Here is a 21,101-nt window from a genome sequence, read left to right as displayed (position 1 = left end):
GTATCCAGCTGTCTGTTTTGACTTTACTCTGAATTCTTCCAGTGTTTTATTGTAATCTCTTATTAACTTCAACCTCGCTTCCTCACTGTAGTCTAGTTCAATTTGAGTTCTTCTTAAAACCTGATTACTTTTACATCCTACTGCCTGTGCCGCTAATCTTTGTTTGGCTTCTTGTAAGGAAGTTTCTAAGTATTAGACTTCCAATTCCTTGTGTGCTAACATCTGAACTTCTGTTCCTTCTGGCTTAGCTGTAGCATTCTGAGTTAGTGGTTGTTTAAGATCTCTCTTAGCAAAGACGGTTTCCCTATCTTCTGGTTCCTGGTCTAGCTGCTATTTAATTCTAAATGTCCAAGGCTGTACCGACTGTCATTATGTAAGAGACTTGTGTAGTTCTGACCTAATAGAAACATCTATCTGTTTGAAGACTATGTTTACCATTTCTGTACATGGAAGGACAGCTTTTTTTTATATATGAGACCCATTCTCTGGAATGCTGAGCTGATGTTAGTGTAAACCAGGAGTGAAGGTCCTGGAGGGGGTATAATGTAATCGCCTTTCAGTAAGGGAAGACCCGGGGGCTGATCACCGTCACTGAGCTCAGCAACTGTAACGCCAAGTCTCCCGCAGCCTTCCCATCGTCGTGTGTGTTGTTTGCGAGTATCATTCCCTCTAATAAGTCTATAAGTGAAAACTGTCTCGAATTCTCATTTCTGACAGCTCCAGGCTTGTGTCTCTCGAGCAGCATCAATTGACAGTTCGGTTTGTAATATGTCACTGAGGGTTAATGTGCATTAATTGCAGTATATAAAGAATATCTGATTGCTGGTAAGCACACAAAAAACAATTTCTAAAACAAACGTGTTTATTTTGCTAAACTAAGTTGAAGCTCGGTACAAATTCTACACAGAGGGCGAGAGTTATTCGGTGTGGTCCACTTCATCTGCAGACTCGGAATGGTCTGATGGGTGCTCGGCTTTGTGCTTTTCCATTTTTGCCATGAGTTCTGAAATAGATCAGATTAAAAAACATTGCGTTAAATTTTTCCCAAATAGTCGTTTTGGTCAGTAGGCCCCAGGTTCTGCACTAGGGGCAGCCTCAGTGCCCACGGGCTAGCAAGAGGAGAATAAAACACAGCTCAAGTTCCCACTCCTGAATGTTACCCGGTGCCTCCTGTTGGGGGTGAGGACGGGTTTGGTTGTGGTGCATCTCTGTGGTCAAACAGCTCATTGCCTAGGCCATTGGATGAAGGATGGGCATGTGGATACCCTGGACCTTGTCCCAGTGAGAGTTGGTGCCTTTAGGATGTAGAGAATCTTCCTTCCCCAGTCCAGGGATGCCGAGGCCAGCTGTAACACTATTTGTCTTCACCCTGGTAATAATAGTATTTAACTCGGCACAGACCAGACGGCGGATTGAACCTGGCCCCTTCCTGTTCTCTACAGCTCACTACTGTCACTTTGTCACAAGGAGCTGATAGCAAAAGTTGCACAAACAAACGAACTTGACCAAACTGTTCAACTATAGGCTCCTGGTTGGCGCTCTTGCACAAGTGGATTGGCTATCTTGTGGACCTGTGTAATGTAGCTGTACAGTGATGCAAACAAGAGCCTGCATGGCTGCCCTAAACACAGCAATCCAGAAAAATCTGACAGTGAAAACCAGCCCAGAACGTACACCCACGACATGTATAAACAAGTGGTTACACTGAAGGGGCAGTTCTCCCCACCTGTGAAAATGTCACTTTTTGACACATTCTGTGGTGCATACCCGCGACCTCTACCATCTAGAAGGACAAGGGCAGCAGGCACATGGGAACAACACCACCTGCACGTTCCCCTCCAAGTCACACACCATCCCGAACTTATTCCTTCATTGTTGCTGGGTCAAAGTCCTGGAACTCCCTTCCTAACAGCACTGTGGAAGAACCTTTACCATACGGACTGCAGCGGTTCAAGAAGGCGGCTCACCACCACCTTCTCAAGGGCAATTAGGGATGGGCAATAATTGCTGGCCTTGCCAGCGATGCCCACATCCCGTGAACGAATAAAAAAAAAACTTTCTCCTTTTTTAAGCCGTAAATAATTTCTGAGAGATTTTAAATATGAAAATAATTGAGTTGCGAACTGAAACCTTTTACAAAAGAACCTCTTGATAAACCCAAATGGTTTAAGGTGCCCGACGGACCCCAATAAAGTAGTCTGGGAGCAGGCAACCCTCAGCCCCGCCGTTTATCCCAATAGTCTTGCGAGCAGCTGTCAATCACAGAAATTCCAGCTCAAAAGGCCATTTCACCCCATCATGCTGATGGGTTGCTGGCTCCACACTGGGGTTAACTATTCTATTGCTCTTTCCCCATACCTTTACATTTTTCTTGGTGTTTATCTAATGCTCTCTCTTAGCTTCGGCTGATAAATGGCAAGTAACATTCGTGCCAGACAATGACCATCTCCAACAAGACAGTCTAACCACCTCCCCTTGACATTCAACGGCATTACCATCGCCAAATCCCCACCATCAATAACCTGGGGGTCACCACTGACCAGAAACTTAACTGGACCAGCCACATAAATACTGTGGCTACAAGAACAGGTCAGAGGCTGGGTATTCTGCGGCGAGTGACTCACCTCCTGATTCTCCAAAACCTTTCCACCATCTACAAGGCACAAGTCAGGAGTGTGATGGAATACTTTCCATTTGCCTGGATGAGTGCAGCTCCAACAACACTCAAGAAGCTCGACACCTTCCAGGACAAAGCAGCCCACTTGATTGGCACCCCATCCACCACCCTAAACATTCACTCCCTTCACCACCGGCGTACCGTAGCTGCAGTGTGTACCATCCACAGGATGCACTGCAGCAACTCGCCAAGACTTCTTTGACAGCACCTTCCAAACCCTCGACCTCTACCACCTAGAAGGACAAGGGCAGCAGGCACGTGGGAACAACACCACCTGCACGTTCCCCTCCAAGTCACACACCATCCCGACTTGGAAATATATCGCCGTTCCTTCATCGTCGCTGGGTCAAAATCCTGGAACTCCCTAACAGCACTGTGGGAGAACCTTCACCACACGGACTGCAGCGGTTCAAGAAGGCAGCTCACCACCACCTTCTCAAGGGCAATTAGGGATGGGCAATAAATGCCGGCCTCGCCAGCGACGCCCACATCCCATGAATGAATTTAAAAAAAAGATGCTGTGCTTGAGTCTGCTGCAGAAGCCCCTCATGGTAATGGATTCCATATATTTTTAAGAATTCGATGTGAACAACTTATTTCTAAGCTTCCCCTTCTATTACTAATCCTATGTCTTTCCCTATCAATCTAAGCAGGTAGGTTAAAAAGCCTCTCCATCAAATTCCCTCAAGTGATGCCTCAAAACTGTGCGTTAGGGAAACAAACAGGGGCCCATTTTGGAGCGGTCTGCAGTCACTGTAGAGCCTGAGCAGCAATATTATCCAACCCTCAGCCAGTTGGAATCATCAGCCGGGATCAGAGAAACAGTAATTTAACAACCTGAAGTCTGGAGCTTTGAGGCACCTTTCTGCCCAGTCCCCGGTCATTATTATTGGGACTCCACTCCCTGACCCACTCAGCACAAATCACAGGAGATATGGCACAGCAGTGGTTATGTCACTGGACTAGTAACTCAGAGAACACCAGTCCAGATCCCACCGTCGCAGCTCAAGAATCCAAATTCAGTTTTTAAAAATCTGGAATAAAAAGCTGGTGTCAGTATAAGTGACCATGAAGCTGTCAGATTGTCATAAAAACCCAACTGGTTCACTAATGTCCTTTAGGGAAGGAAACCTGCCGTCCTTACCCGGTCCGGGCCTATATGTGACTCCAGTCCCACACCAACATGATTGACTCTTAACTGCCCTCTGAAGTGACCCAGCAAGTCACTCAGTTGTATCAAACCACTACAAAGATGAAGGCGGCCCACTACCACCTTCTCAGGGCAACTCAGGATGGGCAATAAATGCTGGCCTGGCCAGCGATGCCCACATCCCGAGACTGAATAATAAAATGTCAGCGTGTGTTCAGAGACCAATCATGGGGAATGATGCTCAGAGGAGAACGGGAAGCTTGAACAGAAAGAGCACCCCAAAGTACGAACGTGGACTGTCGGCACAAAACACTATCTCCAAACCGCCACACTCCCAGGGTTAAAGGGCGTGCGCACCTACCTTTGGCTGGATTGAAGACTCCATTGGTCTGCTCGTTACACACGTAACAGCGCTTGGATTTGCGGTAATGCTGCAGAGCACAACTTTCACAGAAATAGTGTTTACACCTGAGAAAGAACAGACAGCTCGTTAAACAGACATCCCATAAAGAACAGACAGCTCGTTAAACAGACATCCCATAAAGAACAGGCGGCTTATTAAATAACAGGACGTCCCATAAAGAACAGGCGGCTTATTAACCAACAGGGACAGCCTGTGGAAAACTATAAGTTTTGCCTGACTAAATTGACTTTCTAATACACTTAAACCATAAAGCTGACCATATTAATGTAGAAATACTGAACCATAAAAGAAGCAAAGCATGATGGAATAAGTTGACCATGTTAGCTAACCAGCTGAAAATAATGAGAAGCTTAAAGTGTTCACGTTCCCAGCAAAGACACACAGAAGGGCTATTGTCTTTGCTTATGAGATAACTGTCTAACTAACAGAAATTAATGACCACATAACCTTGAGACTAGGACAGTCTCTACTGATAAGGGAGCTGTGTTGCTAGGGCAACGTACCTTTCCCAGATCCTGTGAGAGGCCACCGAAAAGGCATGAGAACCTGAAGGGTGGGTTCCCTATTTTTGATTGACTAAACACTTGAACCAATGAGATTGTACATGTACGCCCATATTCAATGATAGACAGACATTACTGAATTAAGTGTATAAAAGAAAGCCAATTCCTTTGTCTTTCGAAGTCGTAGCCTCAACCTTTGATTGAGGTGCGCTTCCCTTGTATACAAGCTTCTTGGTAATAAATTCTTACTTGTCTGAAAATAAGTGTTTGGAGTTAATGCATTGTGTATAATAGGTAATTAAGTTTTCGACAAGCCCATAAAGAACAGGCGGCTTATTAACTAACGGTAACCAATTTTCTGGATTAAAAATGCAACAATCTTTTGGCTTTTCTGTGGCAAACCCACTTACTTGGTGATCACTGGGTTTGTAAAGGAGGCCCTGCAGATGAAACACTTAAAGGGGAGGGCATCATCATCGCTGCTCACTTCATAGTTCTCGTCATCTGTAAATAAAAGGCACATGGCGGTGAGGATCCATCCTACCGTGCAATCCCTGAAAACCTGATTCCCCCCTCCCTGGGAATATTTAAAGTGCACTAATGGATCTAGGAGTGGAACGTCTCCCCAAGGCGGCACAGGCTGGTTAATCAAAGCTCACAACCAGAGATCGGTCTGTCAGTTGCTCAAATACGTTACATTTCCTTCTGATCGACTCTTTAACAATCAATACCCAACACCATGCTGTTTACCGGCTGCCCACAGGACTCCGAAACAAAGTGACGGCACTTCAAAAAGTGAAGCAGTTTGGGACGTCCAGAGGTCGTGAAAGGTGCTGTATAAATCCAAGTTCTTTCTTTCAGCTGTACCAAGTAAACGACACAACAGAGGGTCCAACACATGAAATGTAAAGATCAGTGAAGCCAATTTTTATTGCCAATATAAAAACCTGTTTTCTTCAGTTTTTCATGTTTTAATCTGTTTAAAATTGGACCCTCAAAAAACCTGGTTAAATTTGAGAAAATCAGTAACAAAAAAACTTAATAAAACAATCTTGGGACGTAAAACATAAATAGAATTAAACTGGGAGACAACCACAATTATTTACACAGTTCAGGGACACCATCTTTATGGGGCCCACTCAGACTCTTAACCCCTAGATCGATTTTACTATTAAAAAGAATAAGAACCTAGACTTCCAGTCATTTACCTGCCACTATGATGGTGGGATAATAAAAATTTGCTAGACTCATGTTGCAATCTTGCTTTTAGTAGCGTCTTGGTGTGCGAGTTGAGTCCGTCTTTGAATGATGCCCTTGGTGTGCAGGGATCTAACCGTGTAGTAACTGTGCTGTTGCTCCACACCCAAGTGGAACGGAAGGCTGATGTTTTGCCACAGTACAAGGGGTCAAAACATGATCCCGATCCCTTAAAAAATAATGGCACAGTCTTCATTTTCTTCTGGCCAAAAACCAGGTCCACAGATGCCCGCGCATCGCATCAGTGAAGTCACTGTGACGCACTGCGTGCTGCTCGCATCATACGGTGCATCTCTGGACAAGAGTTTTGGTTAAAAAAATAACAATGAGAAATTTGTTTCTCCCCCCAATTTGTGAAAAAAAAATCTAGGAATTTATCAGGGGTGGGGAATTGGTAAAGCTGATTTTCATGGACCCTAGAATGAATCAATAGGCCAGCTGGTCTGGTTGGGCTAATGATGAACGACCACAGTAAAATCCTGGTGTTAATAAACTGGTGAGCTTTGTTCTTGTGAGTTGTGTGTCTGAACCCCTTGACATGAGAGAGTATCTTTCCCCTCAATCTCTCGGATCCTCTCTAAGGTTGGGAATCAGTCCCACCAGTGCTGACCATGCCTCGTGCGAACTTATACAATATTGACAAGCAATTCAACCAATGGGGGCATCACAGCCTGTCTTCACCCGACAGCCTCATGTGCAACTTCCAGCAGCAGTCAGTGGATTACAACCAGGAGCAGGAATCTGGGCGGATATTCTCCCCTCCTCCACCCCGACACAGGGATACTGTGGCCAAATGCACCACCACCGCTGCCCGTGTTGAGATCAGCTCTCAGGACAGGCTGGGAATCAGACCTCGATCGTCTGCTCTATATGGTTTAGAGCTGCCCAGCTGACCACAGTACAGTCTTACTACAGTCCTCTATTACTGTGCAGGGTGTTATACCCAGCTCTTAACTCAAAATGAATGACAAATTCCCACATTTGGCAGAAGTAAATGGCTGGATATGTTGCAAAGCTCACATCGCATTGTGCTTTAATGCAGCTGGGTGATGCCAGTGGTTTGACACTTGACACAATCTTCTCTTAAAGGGGCTGCCTATGACGTGTCTCACTGTGCATGTGATGGAGAAGATCGGGACATCGAGCCCACGGTCACAGCACTCACCATTTACACCGTATCGACCTTCGTCCAGCTCCCGTTCTATCTGCCAGCCGTGCTTGTAGTCCGAGCGATCGTGTAGGAACTTACAGCTGTCTGCGAGAGATAAAGAGAGAGAAAAACCCCATTCAGCAGAGTCCGGAGAAAGAGCATATACCCTTAAAGGCTTATTTTACATGCCTTTCTTTTCAAGGCTTTCTCCCTGCCCTCCTCAGTGCCAGGATAGGAGGCCAGGGATGTCTCCTGCCCTCTTAATTCCTTGTCCATTCTTCAAGCGTGATTGCAGACAGCAAGTGTTGGCAGGCTATTTGACTGTGGGGGCATCACAGCCGAGCCCGATCCTGTCCTCGACCAATGTCTACGTAGAAGGCGTGGGACCATGGCGGATTTCTCTCTCCCTGACACTGCGCCAACTGTAGTGACCCAAAGACAGCCGTGGTCACTAACCCAGCACAGACGGGGGATCAAAGGGGAGGTGCTGAACTTTGGTGTTTGCAACAAAATCCCCCTCAAAACACAGGAAAGGATAAACTTGCCTCCAAAACCGCAGAAGCCCGTCTCCTTGTAATCTTTACAGATGTCCGGCTGGTAATCCCATCGCACGGTAGCTCGGAGGTGCTCGGGCGCTCGGATAGGTCCTTTCCTGACATGCAACAAGCAGAGTGTTCATGTTGGTAGCGGCAGTGGCGGAATCACACGTAACAGTGATAGTGACGGGGGAGGGGCCGGGAGCCGGAGCCGAGCGGGGGAGGGGCCGGGAGCCGGAGCCGAGCGGGGGAGGGGCCGGGAGCCGGAGCCGAGCGGGGGAGGGGCCGGGAGCCGGAGCCGAGCGGGGGAGGGGCCATTCACAGGGAGCTCTCACAATCCTGCTCCGTGTTATTTTCTACACCCTACTGTGAAAACATTCTCCCCTTCTCCCACTGTGACACGGAGAGCAGTGAAGCGACCTGCTGCTGAGGGCTGTGCCAATGCTCCGCTGGAGCTGGGCTGTGGGAGGTGTAAGAGAGGGACTGAGACACAGCTCACCATCATTCACTGGACCACAGCTGCCCGAACATGAACCAGGCAGCAGGAAACATAGTAGGTACTAACATAATACACTAAATATAAGATTGTCACTAATATAGCCAATGGGGAATTCAGGAGAAACCTCTTTTCTCAGAGTGTCGCGAATGTTGAACTCGCTCCCATAAGGAGTAGTTGAGGCGAATAACATAGGTACGTTTTAGGGGAAGCTAAATAAACACGAGGGAGAAAGGAATAGGATATGTTGATAGGGTTGGATGAAGTAAGATGGGAGGAGGCTTGTGTGGAGCATAAACACCAGCACAGACCAGATGGGTCGAATGGCCTGTTTCTGTACTGTAAAATTCTATGTAACTCAATGGCTGCCAACCCTCTGTGCCCCTGGCAGCCACCGGTGCCAATACGGTAACGTCTCTGTAATTGTTACAGTTCCTCCCAGCACCCCCCACTGGCAGTATGTGTGTATCTAGGGCCATGAAAAACTTTGGACGTGAGAGGCTGGCAGCAGCCCTCCCATTCCTGGGCAATTAGGGACTGGCAATAAATGCCAGCCTTGCCACCGACTCCCACATCCCGAGGATAAATTTTTTACTGTAGCATTCGAAAAAAACAGCTCCGCAATAGCTCAGTAAGCGGAACGTCCAGTGTGGTCCTGAGCCAGTGGATCTCAGGCTCAGTTTGCTGGTCTACATGTAGTTGGCTGATTTCATCTGAGGGGGGGGTGGAAAAAGTGTCCTATAATTGGCCCCAGGACTTGGAACAGAAATATCAGCCAGGTCCCGTGCTCCTCGCCATCCAGTGACCTCTGCTGGAAACCAAGTGAGGACTGGGTTTGGTGGTGATGCTCCCCATGGTTGAATACCAACCACATTCACTGTCTCAGGAGTAATGTTACAGCAGGCTCCAAATGCCCATGAAGACCCAACCCAGCCACAGGTACAACCTTCAGATGAGGAGAGATAACCGACTTTTATTTAAATTAATTTAAAACAGTGCAAAGTTCATTATAAATCTGGTTAAAATCGAAGGAGGTACAAACATAAGCTCAATTTGGGTTTCCCAATCTAAAATGAGTCCATCTGCCTGCAGACCCAGCTTTGCCAGGTCCATATGAATCAGAGTTCTCCCCAGTGTCCTGGCCAATATTTATCCCTCAAACAACATCACCAAAACAGATTATCTGGTCATTATCACATTGCTATTTGTGGGAGCTTGCTGTGCGCAAACAATGCCTATACTTCAAAAGTATTTCATTGGCTGTAAAGCGCTTTGGGACGTCCCGAGGTTATGAAAGGTGCTGTATAAATGCAAGTCTATCTTTGTTTCAAACCAATCACCCCCACCCCAAATTTATCTGCGGAGAGTCTCCAGCCCGGAGATCCCAGGAAGGACAGTGAGAGAAGTTGCTGAGTGTTCTACACACCTCACCATTCCTGAAGCTGCATTTGCCATGGATGTGTCCTTGGGTTTGACGTACTTGATGTAGTTGTTTATACCTCGATAGATTTTCTCGTCCTCTTTCCCTTTCAGTTCCTGTCAGATACAAACAGGATAATTAAGAGCCCGCAGTGGCCCCTCACACTGGACGCTGAGGAGCCAGCCACGATGACCAGCTCAAACTGTCTCCACGTTCACCCCAGTAAAGGCACAAAAATCCCACACAAAGTGCGATCTATACACCACATATTACGGTACCTCTATGACCGTAGAGGGGCTCATAGTCGCCCGACATCACGAAGCTGCTCAATGGCTGTAATGCAGTTCACCTACACCCCAGGCTCTTCCATAACCTCACTCAATCTGTCCCATTCAAACATACAGAGGGAGTGGTGAGAGAGAATACATTTAAGAGTGGGATACATTTAAGTGTAAGATTACGTTATTTACCATTTGTCTCTATTTGCTTCTATTTCTCATCTTCCTCTCCCACTCTTCAACCATCTCTGTCTGAGTGTGCTATCGCCACCTCCCTCTGTCTGAGTGTGCTATCGCCACCTCCCTGTCTGAGTGTGCTATCGCCACCTCCCTCTGTCTGAGTGTGCTATCGCCACCTCCCTCTGTCTGTGTGTGCTATCGCCACCTCCCTCTGTCTGAGTGTGCTATCGCCACCTCCCTCTGTCTGAGTGTGCTATCTCCACCTCCCTCTGTCTGAGTGTGCTATCTCCACCTCCCTCTGTGCCAGCGTCTGTCTGGCTGCTTGTTCTTTTTCTCCTCCCCTAGCCCTGCTCCCAGCCATCTCAGCCCGCGCTCTCCGCCATCGCCCCGCAGTGTGTGACCCCCTGCCCTAGTGCGTGTGATTGTCTCTTTCTCTTTGCCAGTTTGTCTTTCTCTCTCCCCCTACCCAAATATCCCTCTCTCGCCCTGCCCCAGTGTAAGAAAATAAGAAATAGGAGCAGGAGTAGGCCAATCGGCCCCTCGAGCCTGCTCCGCCATTCAATAAGATCATGGCTGATCTGATCTTAACCTCAAATCTAAATTCATGTCCAATTTCCTGCCCGCTCCCCGTAACCCCTAATTCCCTTTACTTCTAGGAAACTGTCTATTTCTGTTTTAAATTTATTTAATGATGTAGCTTCCACAGCTTCCTGGGGCAGCAAATTCCACAGACCTACTACCCTCTGAGTGAAGAAGTTTCTCCTCATCTCAGTTTTGAAAGAGCAGCCCCTTATTCTACGATTATGCCCCCTAGTTCCAGTTTCACCCATCCTTGGGAACATCCTTACCGCATCCACCCGATCAAGCCCCTTCACAATCTTATATGTTTCAATAAGATCGCCTCTCATTCTTCTGAACTCCAATGAGTAGAGTCCCAATCTACTCAACCTCTCCTCATATGTCCACCCCCTCATCCCCGGGATTAACCGAGTGAACCTTCTTTGTACTGCCTCGAGAGCAAGTATATCTTTTCTTAAGTATGGAGACCAAAACTGTATGCAGTATTCCAGGTGCGGTCTCACCAATACCTTATATAACTGCAGCAATACCTCCCTGTTTTTATATTCTATCTCCCTAGCAATAAAAGCCAACATTCCGTTGGCCTTCTTGATCACCTGCTGCACCTGCATACTAACGTTTCGATTTTCTTGCACTAGGACCCCCAGATCCCTTTGTACTGCAGTACTTTCCAGTTTCTTGCTATTAAGATAATAACTTGCTCTCTGATTTTTCCTGCCAAAGTGCATAACCTCACATTTTCCAATATTAAACATAAACATAAGAACATAAGAACATAAGAAATAGGAGCAGGAGTAGGCCAATCGGCCCCTTGAGCCTGCTCCGCCATTCAATAAGACCATGGTTGATCTGATCCTAACCTCAAATCTAAATTCATGTCCAATTTCCTGCCCGCTCCCCGTAACCCCTAATTCCCTTTACTTCTAGGAAACTGTCTATTTCTGTTTTAAATTTATTTAATGATGTAGCTTCCACAGCTTCCTGGGGCAGCAAATTCCACAGACCTACTACCCTCTGAGTGAAGAAGTTTCTCCTCATCTCAGTTTTGAAAGAGCAGCCCCTTATTCTAAGATTATGCCCCCTAGTTCTAGTTTCACCCATCCTTGGGAACATCCTTACCGCATCCACCCGATCAAGCCCCTGCACAATCTTATATGTTTCAATAAGATCGCCTCTCATTCTTCTGAACTCCAATGAGTAGAGTCCCAATCTACTCAACCTCTCCTCATATGTCCGCCCCCTCATCCCCGGGATTAACCGAGTGAACCTTCTTTGTACTGCCTCGAGAGCAAGTATATCTTTTCTTAAGTATGGACACCAAAATCGTATGCAGTATTCCAGGTGCGGTCTCACCAATACCTTATATAACTGCAGCAATAGTGAAAAAAATTCTCCTCAGCTCCCCTCTAATCCTTCTACCAGTTACTTTAAATTTATGCCCCCTGGTCACTGACCCCTCTGCTGAGGGAAATAGGTCCTCCCTAACCACTCTATCTAGTCCCCTCATAATTTTATACACCTCAATTAAATCTCCCCTCAGCCTCCTTTGTTCCAAAGAAAACAACTCCAGCCTATCCAATCTTTCCTCATAGCTAAAATTCTCCAGCCCTGGCAACACCCTCGTAAATCTGCTCTGTACCGTCTCTAATGCAATCACATCCTTCCTGTAATTTGGTGACCAGAACTGTACGCAGTGCTCTAGCTGTGGCCTAACCAATGTTTTATAGAGTTCCAGCATAACCTCCCTGTTCTTATAGTCAATGCCTCGCCTAATAATGGAAAGTATCCCGCATGCCTTTTTAACCACCTTATCTACCTGTCTTGCTACCTTAAGAGATCTGTGGACATGCACTCCAAAGTCCCTCACTTCCTCTACACCTCTCAGTATCCTCCCATTTATTGTGTACTCCCTTGCCTTGTTTGCCCTCCCCAAATGCATTACCTCACACTTCTCTGGATTGAATTCCATTTGCCACTTTTCTGCCCACCTGACCAGTCCATTGATATCTTCCTGCAGTCTACAGCTTTCCTCCTCACTATGAACCACACGGCCAATTTTTGTATCATCTGCAAACTTCTTGATCAAGCCCCCCACATTCAAGTCCAAATCATTAATATATATCACAAAAAGCAAGGGACCTAATACTTGTATTCTAGTCCTCCAGATATAAAGGCCAGCATTCCATTAGCCTTTTTAATTATTTTCTGTACCTGTCCATAACTCTGTCTCTCGCATGACCCCAGTGTTTGCACCTCTAACTACCCCACACCTGCTGGGAATCTCGTGGGGACAGGAGTCGTGCCCTGACCATAGAATCATAGAAGTTACAACATGGAAACAGGCCCTTCGGCCCAACATGTCCATGTCGCCCAGTTTATACCACTAAGCTAGTCCCAATTGCCTGCACTTGGCCCATATCCCTCTATACCCATCTTACCCATGTAACTGTCCAAATGCTTTTTAAAAGACAAAATTGTACCCGCCTCTACTACTGCCTCTGGCAGCTCGTTCCAGACACTCACCACCCTTTGAGTGAAAAAATTGCCCCTCTGGACCCTTTTGTATCTCTCCCCTCTCACCTTAAATCTATGCCCCCTCATTATAGACTCCCCTACCTTTGGGAAAAGATTTTGACTATCGACCTTATCTATGCCCCTCATTATTTTATAGACTTCTATAAGATCACCCCTTAACCTCCTACTCTCCAGGGAAAAAAGTCCCGGTCTGTCTAACCTCTCCCTGTAAGTCAAACCATCAAGTCCCGGTAGCATCCTAGTAAATCTTTTCTGCACTCTTTCTAGTTTAATAATATCCTTTCTATAATAGGGTGACCAGAACTGTACACAGTACTCCAAGTGTGGCCTCACCAATGCCCTGTACAACTTCAACAAGACATCCCAACTCCTGCATTCAATGTTCTGACCAATGAAACCAAGCATGCCGAATGCCTTCTTCACCACCCTATCCACCTGTGACTCCACTTTCAAGGAGCTATGAATCTGTACTCCTAGATCTCTTTGTTCTATAACTCTCCCCAACGCCCTACCATTAACGGAGCAGGTCCTGGCCCGATTCGATCTACCAAAATGCATCACCTCACATTTATCTAAATTAAACTCCATCTGCCATTCATCAGCCCACTGGCCCAATTGATCAAGATCCCGTTGCAATCCCAGATAACCTTCTTCACTGTCCACAATGCCACCAATCTTGGTGTCATCTGCAAACTTACTAACCATGCCTCCTAAATTCTCATCCAAATCATTAATATAAATAACAAATAACAGCGGACCCAGCACCGATCCCTGAGGCACACCGCTGGACACAGGCATCCAGTTTGAAAAACAACCCTCTACAACCACCCTCTGTCTTCTGTCGTCAAGCCAATTTTGTATCCAATTGGCTACCTCACCTTGGATCCCATGAGATTTAACCTTATGTAACAACCTACCATGCGGTACCTTGTCAAATGCTTTGCTGAAGTCCATGTAGACCACGTCTACTGCACAGCCCTCATCTATCTTCTTGGTTACCCCTTCAAAAAACTCAATCAAATTCGTGAGACATGATTTTCCTCTCACAAAACCATGCTGACTTACTTCAACCAGCATGAAGGTAATTTTTAGATAAATGTTACTGTAAACGCACTGTATAATCACAAGACACCGACCCTCTGAGACTTTGAGGAGATCTAATTGAAGTTTTAAGATTATGAAGGGAACTGACAAAATTGATTGAGGCAAATTGTTCCTTGTGATGAAGGGCCAACACCCAGGAGACACAAATTAAAATAAGTCAGAGAAACTTTCACCAAAAGGGGAATCGAGTTACAATAAGTTACCAGGGAAGGACATTGAAGAGTGTAAACTGGGTCGAGAGATATGGGATTGAGGGATATGGTGGGTCAGTGGGAAGATGGGCCGATCTCTGAGAACAGGACATGCTTGTTCGCCTCAACAGGCCTTTCCTGTTTGTAAAAATGATTCTGTTCTTATAACGTGCCCTTTATTCCATGAATGTGTCCTGTATACAAGTTGCCAAGCCTCACTGTGGAACCTCACTATCTAATGTGAACAAGTGACAATAACCAGCTATCTTCACCCAAATCCTCATAGGTCGGTGTCTGTTCCTGGGAGAGAGTTGGTGCAGTGAGACAGACTGGTTAAGAAGTGAATCAAGGGTCAGCCCCCTGCCCCCGATTCGGTATCCTGGAACTCCCTTCCTAACAGCACTGTGGGAGAACCTTCACCACACGGACTGCAGCGGTTCAAGAAGGCGGCTCACCACCACCTTCTCAAGGGCAATTAGGGATGGGCAATAAATGCTGGCCTCGCCAGCGATGCCCACATCCCATGAACGAATAAAAAACCACCTGATCACCTCTTGGATCTTCTGGCTCCGTTCGAAGATAGCTTGCATATCTTTCTCTTTCTCGGTGTCCAGTTGATACACAGCTGTTGCTCCCATGTCTTCTGGGCCGACAGGTTTCTGGGAAGCAGAGACAGGACGTTAGCTACACACTACGCTTCTAGCAGAGCCATTTCACATCTAATCCCAACAAACCACCTCATGCATGTCATTTACAGCATTGGGTTTCACATTCTTTCCCCCCTCCCCAATTCTCCCACTGCCCCTCTTCTCCTGAAGGCAGCGACTGTTGCCCCAGTTTCACACAGGGGAAGGTTGTGGGAACCCAGTCAGATTTCCCTACTCCCAGCTCAGGGACACTGTCGAAAGGCAGGAGACCTTGTGCCGAGGAGCAACACTCGTCAAAAGACCGAAGCTGCCATTTTGAAGACAAATTAGAGAATTCCAAAGACCCAGAGTTTTCCACGGTGGGGGGGGGGGGGGGGGGGGGCGGGTTGGGGGGAAGAGAGGGGGGCAGGGCGCGGAGAGAGGGGACGCAGAGCGTGGCGGACAGGCGCGAGCACAATGGGCCCCATGGCCTCCTGTGTTTAATTTCTAGGACTCAGCGCTGTTCCTTACCGCCGATCGGGTGGACTTGTAGGACACAGTGATTTTCTCATCACTATCGCTGTCACTGTACTGCTCTTTCTGTACTGTTGGCTTCGCAGTCTGGGAACAATTAGAAAAAACACATAGTCAGAAAACAACAGCTTCAGTCGGAGAACCATATGATGAGCATAGCAGAGTGCTCAGTAATACCGCAGCAAATCACACCCCAAGGCCCGAGCCTGGAACTGACTGAAAACTCCTCCCCTTCCCCCCCCACCAATTTTCTCTGCTCCTCTCCTGAAGATACTGACTCCTTGGGATGGTCACTCTACAGGTCACCAACCCTTGACTGCCTCACCCCAGTGGCCGCTCACGTTTGAGCCTGGACTGTGAGTGCAGGCAGACTATCTGATCTTTCCAGCAACAGTCCGTGGACAGTGTGTATTCCGGCTGCAATCAGCACACACCAGGGATAGAAGCCAAGAACTGCCAAAAGTTCACCTAAACTCCAGGTGACTGTAGCTGTGACTGGTCCGAAGGCAAGCCCCCACTGGCACTTTGTGAACATACACAGTACAATATTAAAGGAACAGGGAGACCTGGGGGTGTATGTATACCAGTCTTTGAGGGTGGCAGGATAAGTTGAGAGGGCTATTAAAAAAAAGCATATAGGATCCTGGGCTTTATTAATAGAGGCATAGAGTACAAAAACAAGGAAGTTATGCTAAACCTTTATAAAACACTGGTTTGGGCTCAGCTTGAGTATTGTGTCCAATTCTGGACACCGCACTTTTGGAAGGATGTCCAGGCCTTAGAGAGGGTGCAGAAGAGATTTACTAGAATGGTTCCAGGGATGAGGGACTTCAGTTACGTGGACAGACTGGAGAAGCTGGGACTGTTCTCCTTAGACCAGAGAAGGTTCAGGGGAGATTTGATAGAGGTGTTCAAAATCATGAAGGGTTTTGATAGAGTAAATAAGGAGTAGCTATTTTCCACTGGCAGTAGGGTTGGTAACCAGAGGACACAGATTTAAGTTAACTTGCAAAAGAACCAGGGAGGAGGTGAGGAAAACTATTTTTACACAGCGAGTTATGATGATCTGGAATTCACTGCCTGAAAGGGTGGTGGAAGCAGATTCAATAATAACTTTCAATAGGGAACTGGATAAATACTTGAAGGGGAAAATTTGCAGGGCTCTGGGGGAAGAGCAGGGGAGTGGGACTAATTGGAAAACTCTTTCAAAGAGACGGCACAGGCACGATGGGCCGAACGGCCTCCTTCTATGCTGTATGATTCTACAGCTTTAGTCCACAATTTGGCTGGTCACCTGCCTCACCCACCTTCTGTATCATGGGGTTCGACACATTCGGCCTCTTTTCTCTCCGCACCGCGGTGTTTCCATCATCGTCTCCACTGCTGTCTGTGCAACAGAGGGAAAACCCAGTAAGTCCAGCGATACCCTGAGCAGGAGCTGCCCCCTGGCTCCGAGTGCTTTTATTACAGTAACACATTAGTATGGGACCTCCTCACAACACTCAGTTAAGGGCTAGGGTTGAATACTATTATTGAAGATCCAGAACCTGCTTTTTGGGAATCTGACCTAATGTGTCTTAAGCCTGATATTTAAGATGTAAGATTTAAGATGTATTCCAGTTCAATTTCAGGTACTTTAGTATTTGAAGAAAAGCACTGCTTCAGAATTAACCAAAATTAAGATACTGTTCTGCTTCAAAATGATATTGCAAAAAGTCAAGCTCATATTGTTACAAAGTGACACCACTATCATTAATTCCAACACCCTCTCAAGGAACCAGAAAAGGCCTCTGTACAGAGGGAAAAGTCTCCAGCCTCTGTGATCATACTCACCGGTTTTACATTCTTATATATTAAATATCTCGCATAAAGAAAGAGTTGCATTTATATAGTGCCTTTCACGTCCTCAGGATGTCCCAAACGCTTTACAGTACTTTTGAAGTGTAGTCACTGTTGTAATGTAGGATGATAGGAACAGGAGGCGGCCATTCAGTCCCTCGACCCTGCTCCGACATTCAATTAGATCAGAGCTGATCTGTAGCTCAACTCCATTTACCTGCATTTTCTCCATATCCCTCGATACTCTTAAGACTGAAAATCGATAGATTTGTGTTTATCAGTCTTAGAAGCTCCAGATGACCCCCGGCATTAACAGCCTTTTGGGGAAGAAAGTTCGACATTTCCACTATCCTTTGTCTGATGATTGCACTCCTGAACGGTCAAGCTCTAACTGAAGTCAATGGGAATCAGGGGGAAAGCTCTCCAGTGGCTGGAGTCATACCTAGCACAAAGGAAGATGGTAGTGGTTGTTGGAGGCCAATCATCTCAGCCCCAGGACATTGCTGCAGGAGTTCCTCAGGGCAGTGTCCTCGGCCCAAACATCTTCAGCTGCTTCATCAATGACCTTCTTTCCATCATAAGGTCAGAAATGGGGACGTTTGCTGATGATTGCACAGTGTTCAGTTCCATTTGCAACCCCTCAAATAATGAAGCAGTCCGTACCTGCATGCAGCAAGACCTGAACAACATCCAGGCTTGGGCTGATAAGTGGAAAGTAACATTCACGCCAGACAAGTCATAGAGTCATAGAGTCATAGAGTTATACAGCACGGATAGAGGCCCTTCGGCCCATCGTGTCCGCGCCGGCCATCAGCCCTGTCTACTCTAATCCCATATTCCAGCATTTGGTCCGTAGCCTTGTATGCTATGGCATTTCAAGTGCTCATCCAAATGCTTCTTGAATGTTGTGAGGGTTCCTGCCTCCACAACCCTTTCAGGCAGTGAGTTCCAGACTCCAACCACCCTCTGGGTGAAAAAGTTCTTTCTCAAATCCCCTCTAAACCTCCCGCCTTTTACCTTGAATCTATGTCCCCTTGTTATAGTACCCTCAACGAAGGGAAAAAACTCCTTAGTATCCATCCTATCTGTGCCCCTCATAATTTTGTACACCTCAATCATGTCCCCCCTCAGCCTCCTCTGCTCCAAGGAAAACAAACCCAATCTTCCCAGTCTCTCTTCATAGCTGAAGCGCTCCAGCCCTGGTAACATCCTGGTGAATCTCCTCTGCACCCTCTCCAAAGCGATCACATCCTTCCTGTAGTGTGGCGACCAGAACTGCACACAGTACTCCAGCTGTGGCCTAACCAGTGTTTTATACAGCTCCATCATAACCTCCTTGCTCTTCTATTCTATGCCTCGGCTAATAAAGGCAAGTATCCCATATGCCTTCTTTACCACCTTATCTACCTGTTCCGCCGCCTTCAGGGATCTGTGAACTTGCACACCAAGATCCCTCTGACCCTCTGTCTTGCCTAGGGTCCTCCCATTCATTGTGTATTCCCTTGCCTTGTTAGTCCCTCCAAAGTGCATCACCTCGCACTTTTCCGGGTTAAATTCCATTTGCCACTGTTCCGCCCATCTGACCAACCCATCTATATCGTCCTGCAGACTGAGGCTATCCTCCTCGCTATTTACCACCCTACCAATTTTTGTATCATCAGCGAACTTACTGATCATACCTTTTACATTCATATCCAAGTCATTAATGTAGACCACAAACAGCAAGGGACCCAGCACCGATCCCTGTGGTACCCCACTGGCCACAGGCTTCCAGTCACAAAAACAACCTTCGACCATCACCCTCTGCCTTCTGCCACTAAGCCAGTTTTGTATCCAAAGTGCCAAGGCACCCTGGATTCCATGGGCTCGTGCCAGGCAATGCCCATCTCCAACAACAGAGAGAGTCTAACCACCTCTCCTTGACATTCAATGACATTACCTTCGCTGAATCCCCCACCATCAACATCCTGGGGGTCACCATTGACCAGAAACTTAACTGGACCGGCCACATAAAAACTGTGGCTACAACAGCAAGTCAGAGGCTGGGTATTCTGCAGCAAGTGACTCACCTCCTGACTCCCCAAAGCCCTTCCACCATCTACAAGGCACAAGTCAGGAGTGTGATGGAATACTCTCCACTTGCCTGGATGAGTGCAGCTCCAACAACACTCAAGAAGCTCGACACCACCCAGGTCAAAGCAGCCTGCTTGATTGGCACCCCATTCACCAACGGTGCACAGTGGCTGCAGTGTGTACCATCCACAGGATGCACTGCAGCAACTTGCCAAGGATGCACTGCAGCAACTCGCCAAGGCTTCTTCGACAGCACCTCCCAAACCCACGACCTCTACCACCTAGAAGGACAAGGGCAGCAGGCACATGGGAACAACAACGTTCCCCTCCAAGTCACACACCATCCCGACTTGGAAATATATCGCCGTTCCTTCATCGTCGCTGGGTCAAAATCCTGGAACTCCCTTCCTAACAGCACTGTGGGAGAACCTTCACCACACGGACTGCAGCAGTTCAAGAAGGCGGCTCACCACCACCTTCTCAAGGGCAATTAGGGATGGGCAATAAATGCTGGCCTCGCCAGTGATGCCCACATCACATGAACGAATAAAAAAAATTTAAGATTATGTCCTCTCGTTCTTGATTGCCCCACTAGAGCAAATAGTTTCAATATATAGCCCAATATATCCTTCCTGAGGTGCGATACCCAGAAACAAACGCAGTATTCCAGATGGCAGCCAATCTGCGGGAAGTCAAGCGGTCACCCCCAGAGATGCCCATCTTGAGCTGCAGCTCTGCATTTTCGCAGCAGGAGGCTGTGCAAACCCCATGGCACTGGGAGGCAGGACGACAATGCTCATCACTCCTAGACTCTCAATACTACATTACAGGAAGGCTCCTAAAAATTAATTCTTACCCAACAGGAAGGGGAGAGTCTCTGGCTGTCAGGAGCATGGACCCTCCTCCCCCCGCACCCAAAACTCTCACGGAGTCAAGAGGACTACACACTGACTCGAGAACAGGCATTTGCCAACTCATCACCGGGGAAGAGGCCCGCATGTGATAACTTGTGGGAGACGAGGTTCCATTTCCCCTGGTGTTGTGCAGCTCACCTTGTGATAAAGTAGCATCCAGGGCCCTTCATCACCAGCCAGTGCCGGGGTCAAAGCGCGAAGGCTGGTGGAAGAGGACGTAGATCATCTTCTGCATAACCAGCTGCACTAAACAAAAGCACCAGCTCTTCTCTACTGGATCGAATACAAACTCCAAGACTAAAGACTGACAGTGTCAAAGTCACTGAGTGTGTGCCAGTGTCAGTCAGCACTGCCATTCTTGTCCCAACATCATGATTTAGTGTTTTGATCTTTGCTAAGGATCTTGCTGTCGACTGGTGAAACTCTACTGAACGTCAAGCCACTCCGTGGCAGGGCTCCCAGGAACAACCAGGAGTGGTGGTTTTGTCAATTTGTGTTTGATGGCCGCTCCTGTGAAGCACCTTGGGATATTTTACTACACGAAAGGTGCTATATAAATGCAAGTTGTTGTGGTTTGACAGGGACTGATGGCTCCATCACAGGAATGCCTTTAGTTTAAGATATTCAGGTCAGAA

General features: G+C 47.1%; 1 protein-coding gene across 1 annotated transcript; it reads right to left on the bottom strand.

Moving 5' to 3' along the window:
* Window positions 1-844: 844 nt before the first annotated feature.
* rnf113a (ring finger protein 113A) lies at window positions 845-17,118 on the bottom strand. The gene is made up of 9 exons (XM_067969179.1): window positions 16,948-17,118; window positions 15,638-15,727; window positions 15,032-15,139; window positions 9,620-9,729; window positions 7,703-7,813; window positions 7,177-7,262; window positions 5,165-5,258; window positions 4,189-4,295; window positions 845-1,003 (listed from the first exon to the last, which is right to left on the bottom strand). Exons 1-9 carry the CDS (start codon window positions 17,116-17,118, stop codon window positions 918-920), a joined length of 963 nt encoding a protein of 320 aa, XP_067825280.1. The 3' UTR covers window positions 845-917.
* Window positions 17,119-21,101: the final 3,983 nt, after the last annotated feature.

This window comes from Heptranchias perlo, chromosome 30 (assembly GCF_035084215.1).
Source record: "Heptranchias perlo isolate sHepPer1 chromosome 30, sHepPer1.hap1, whole genome shotgun sequence".
In the NCBI taxonomy this organism is placed as follows: domain Eukaryota; kingdom Metazoa; phylum Chordata; class Chondrichthyes; order Hexanchiformes; family Hexanchidae; genus Heptranchias; species Heptranchias perlo.
The sequence above is the reverse complement of the archived record's forward strand: the minus strand, read 5'-3'. Positions and strand labels throughout refer to the sequence as shown.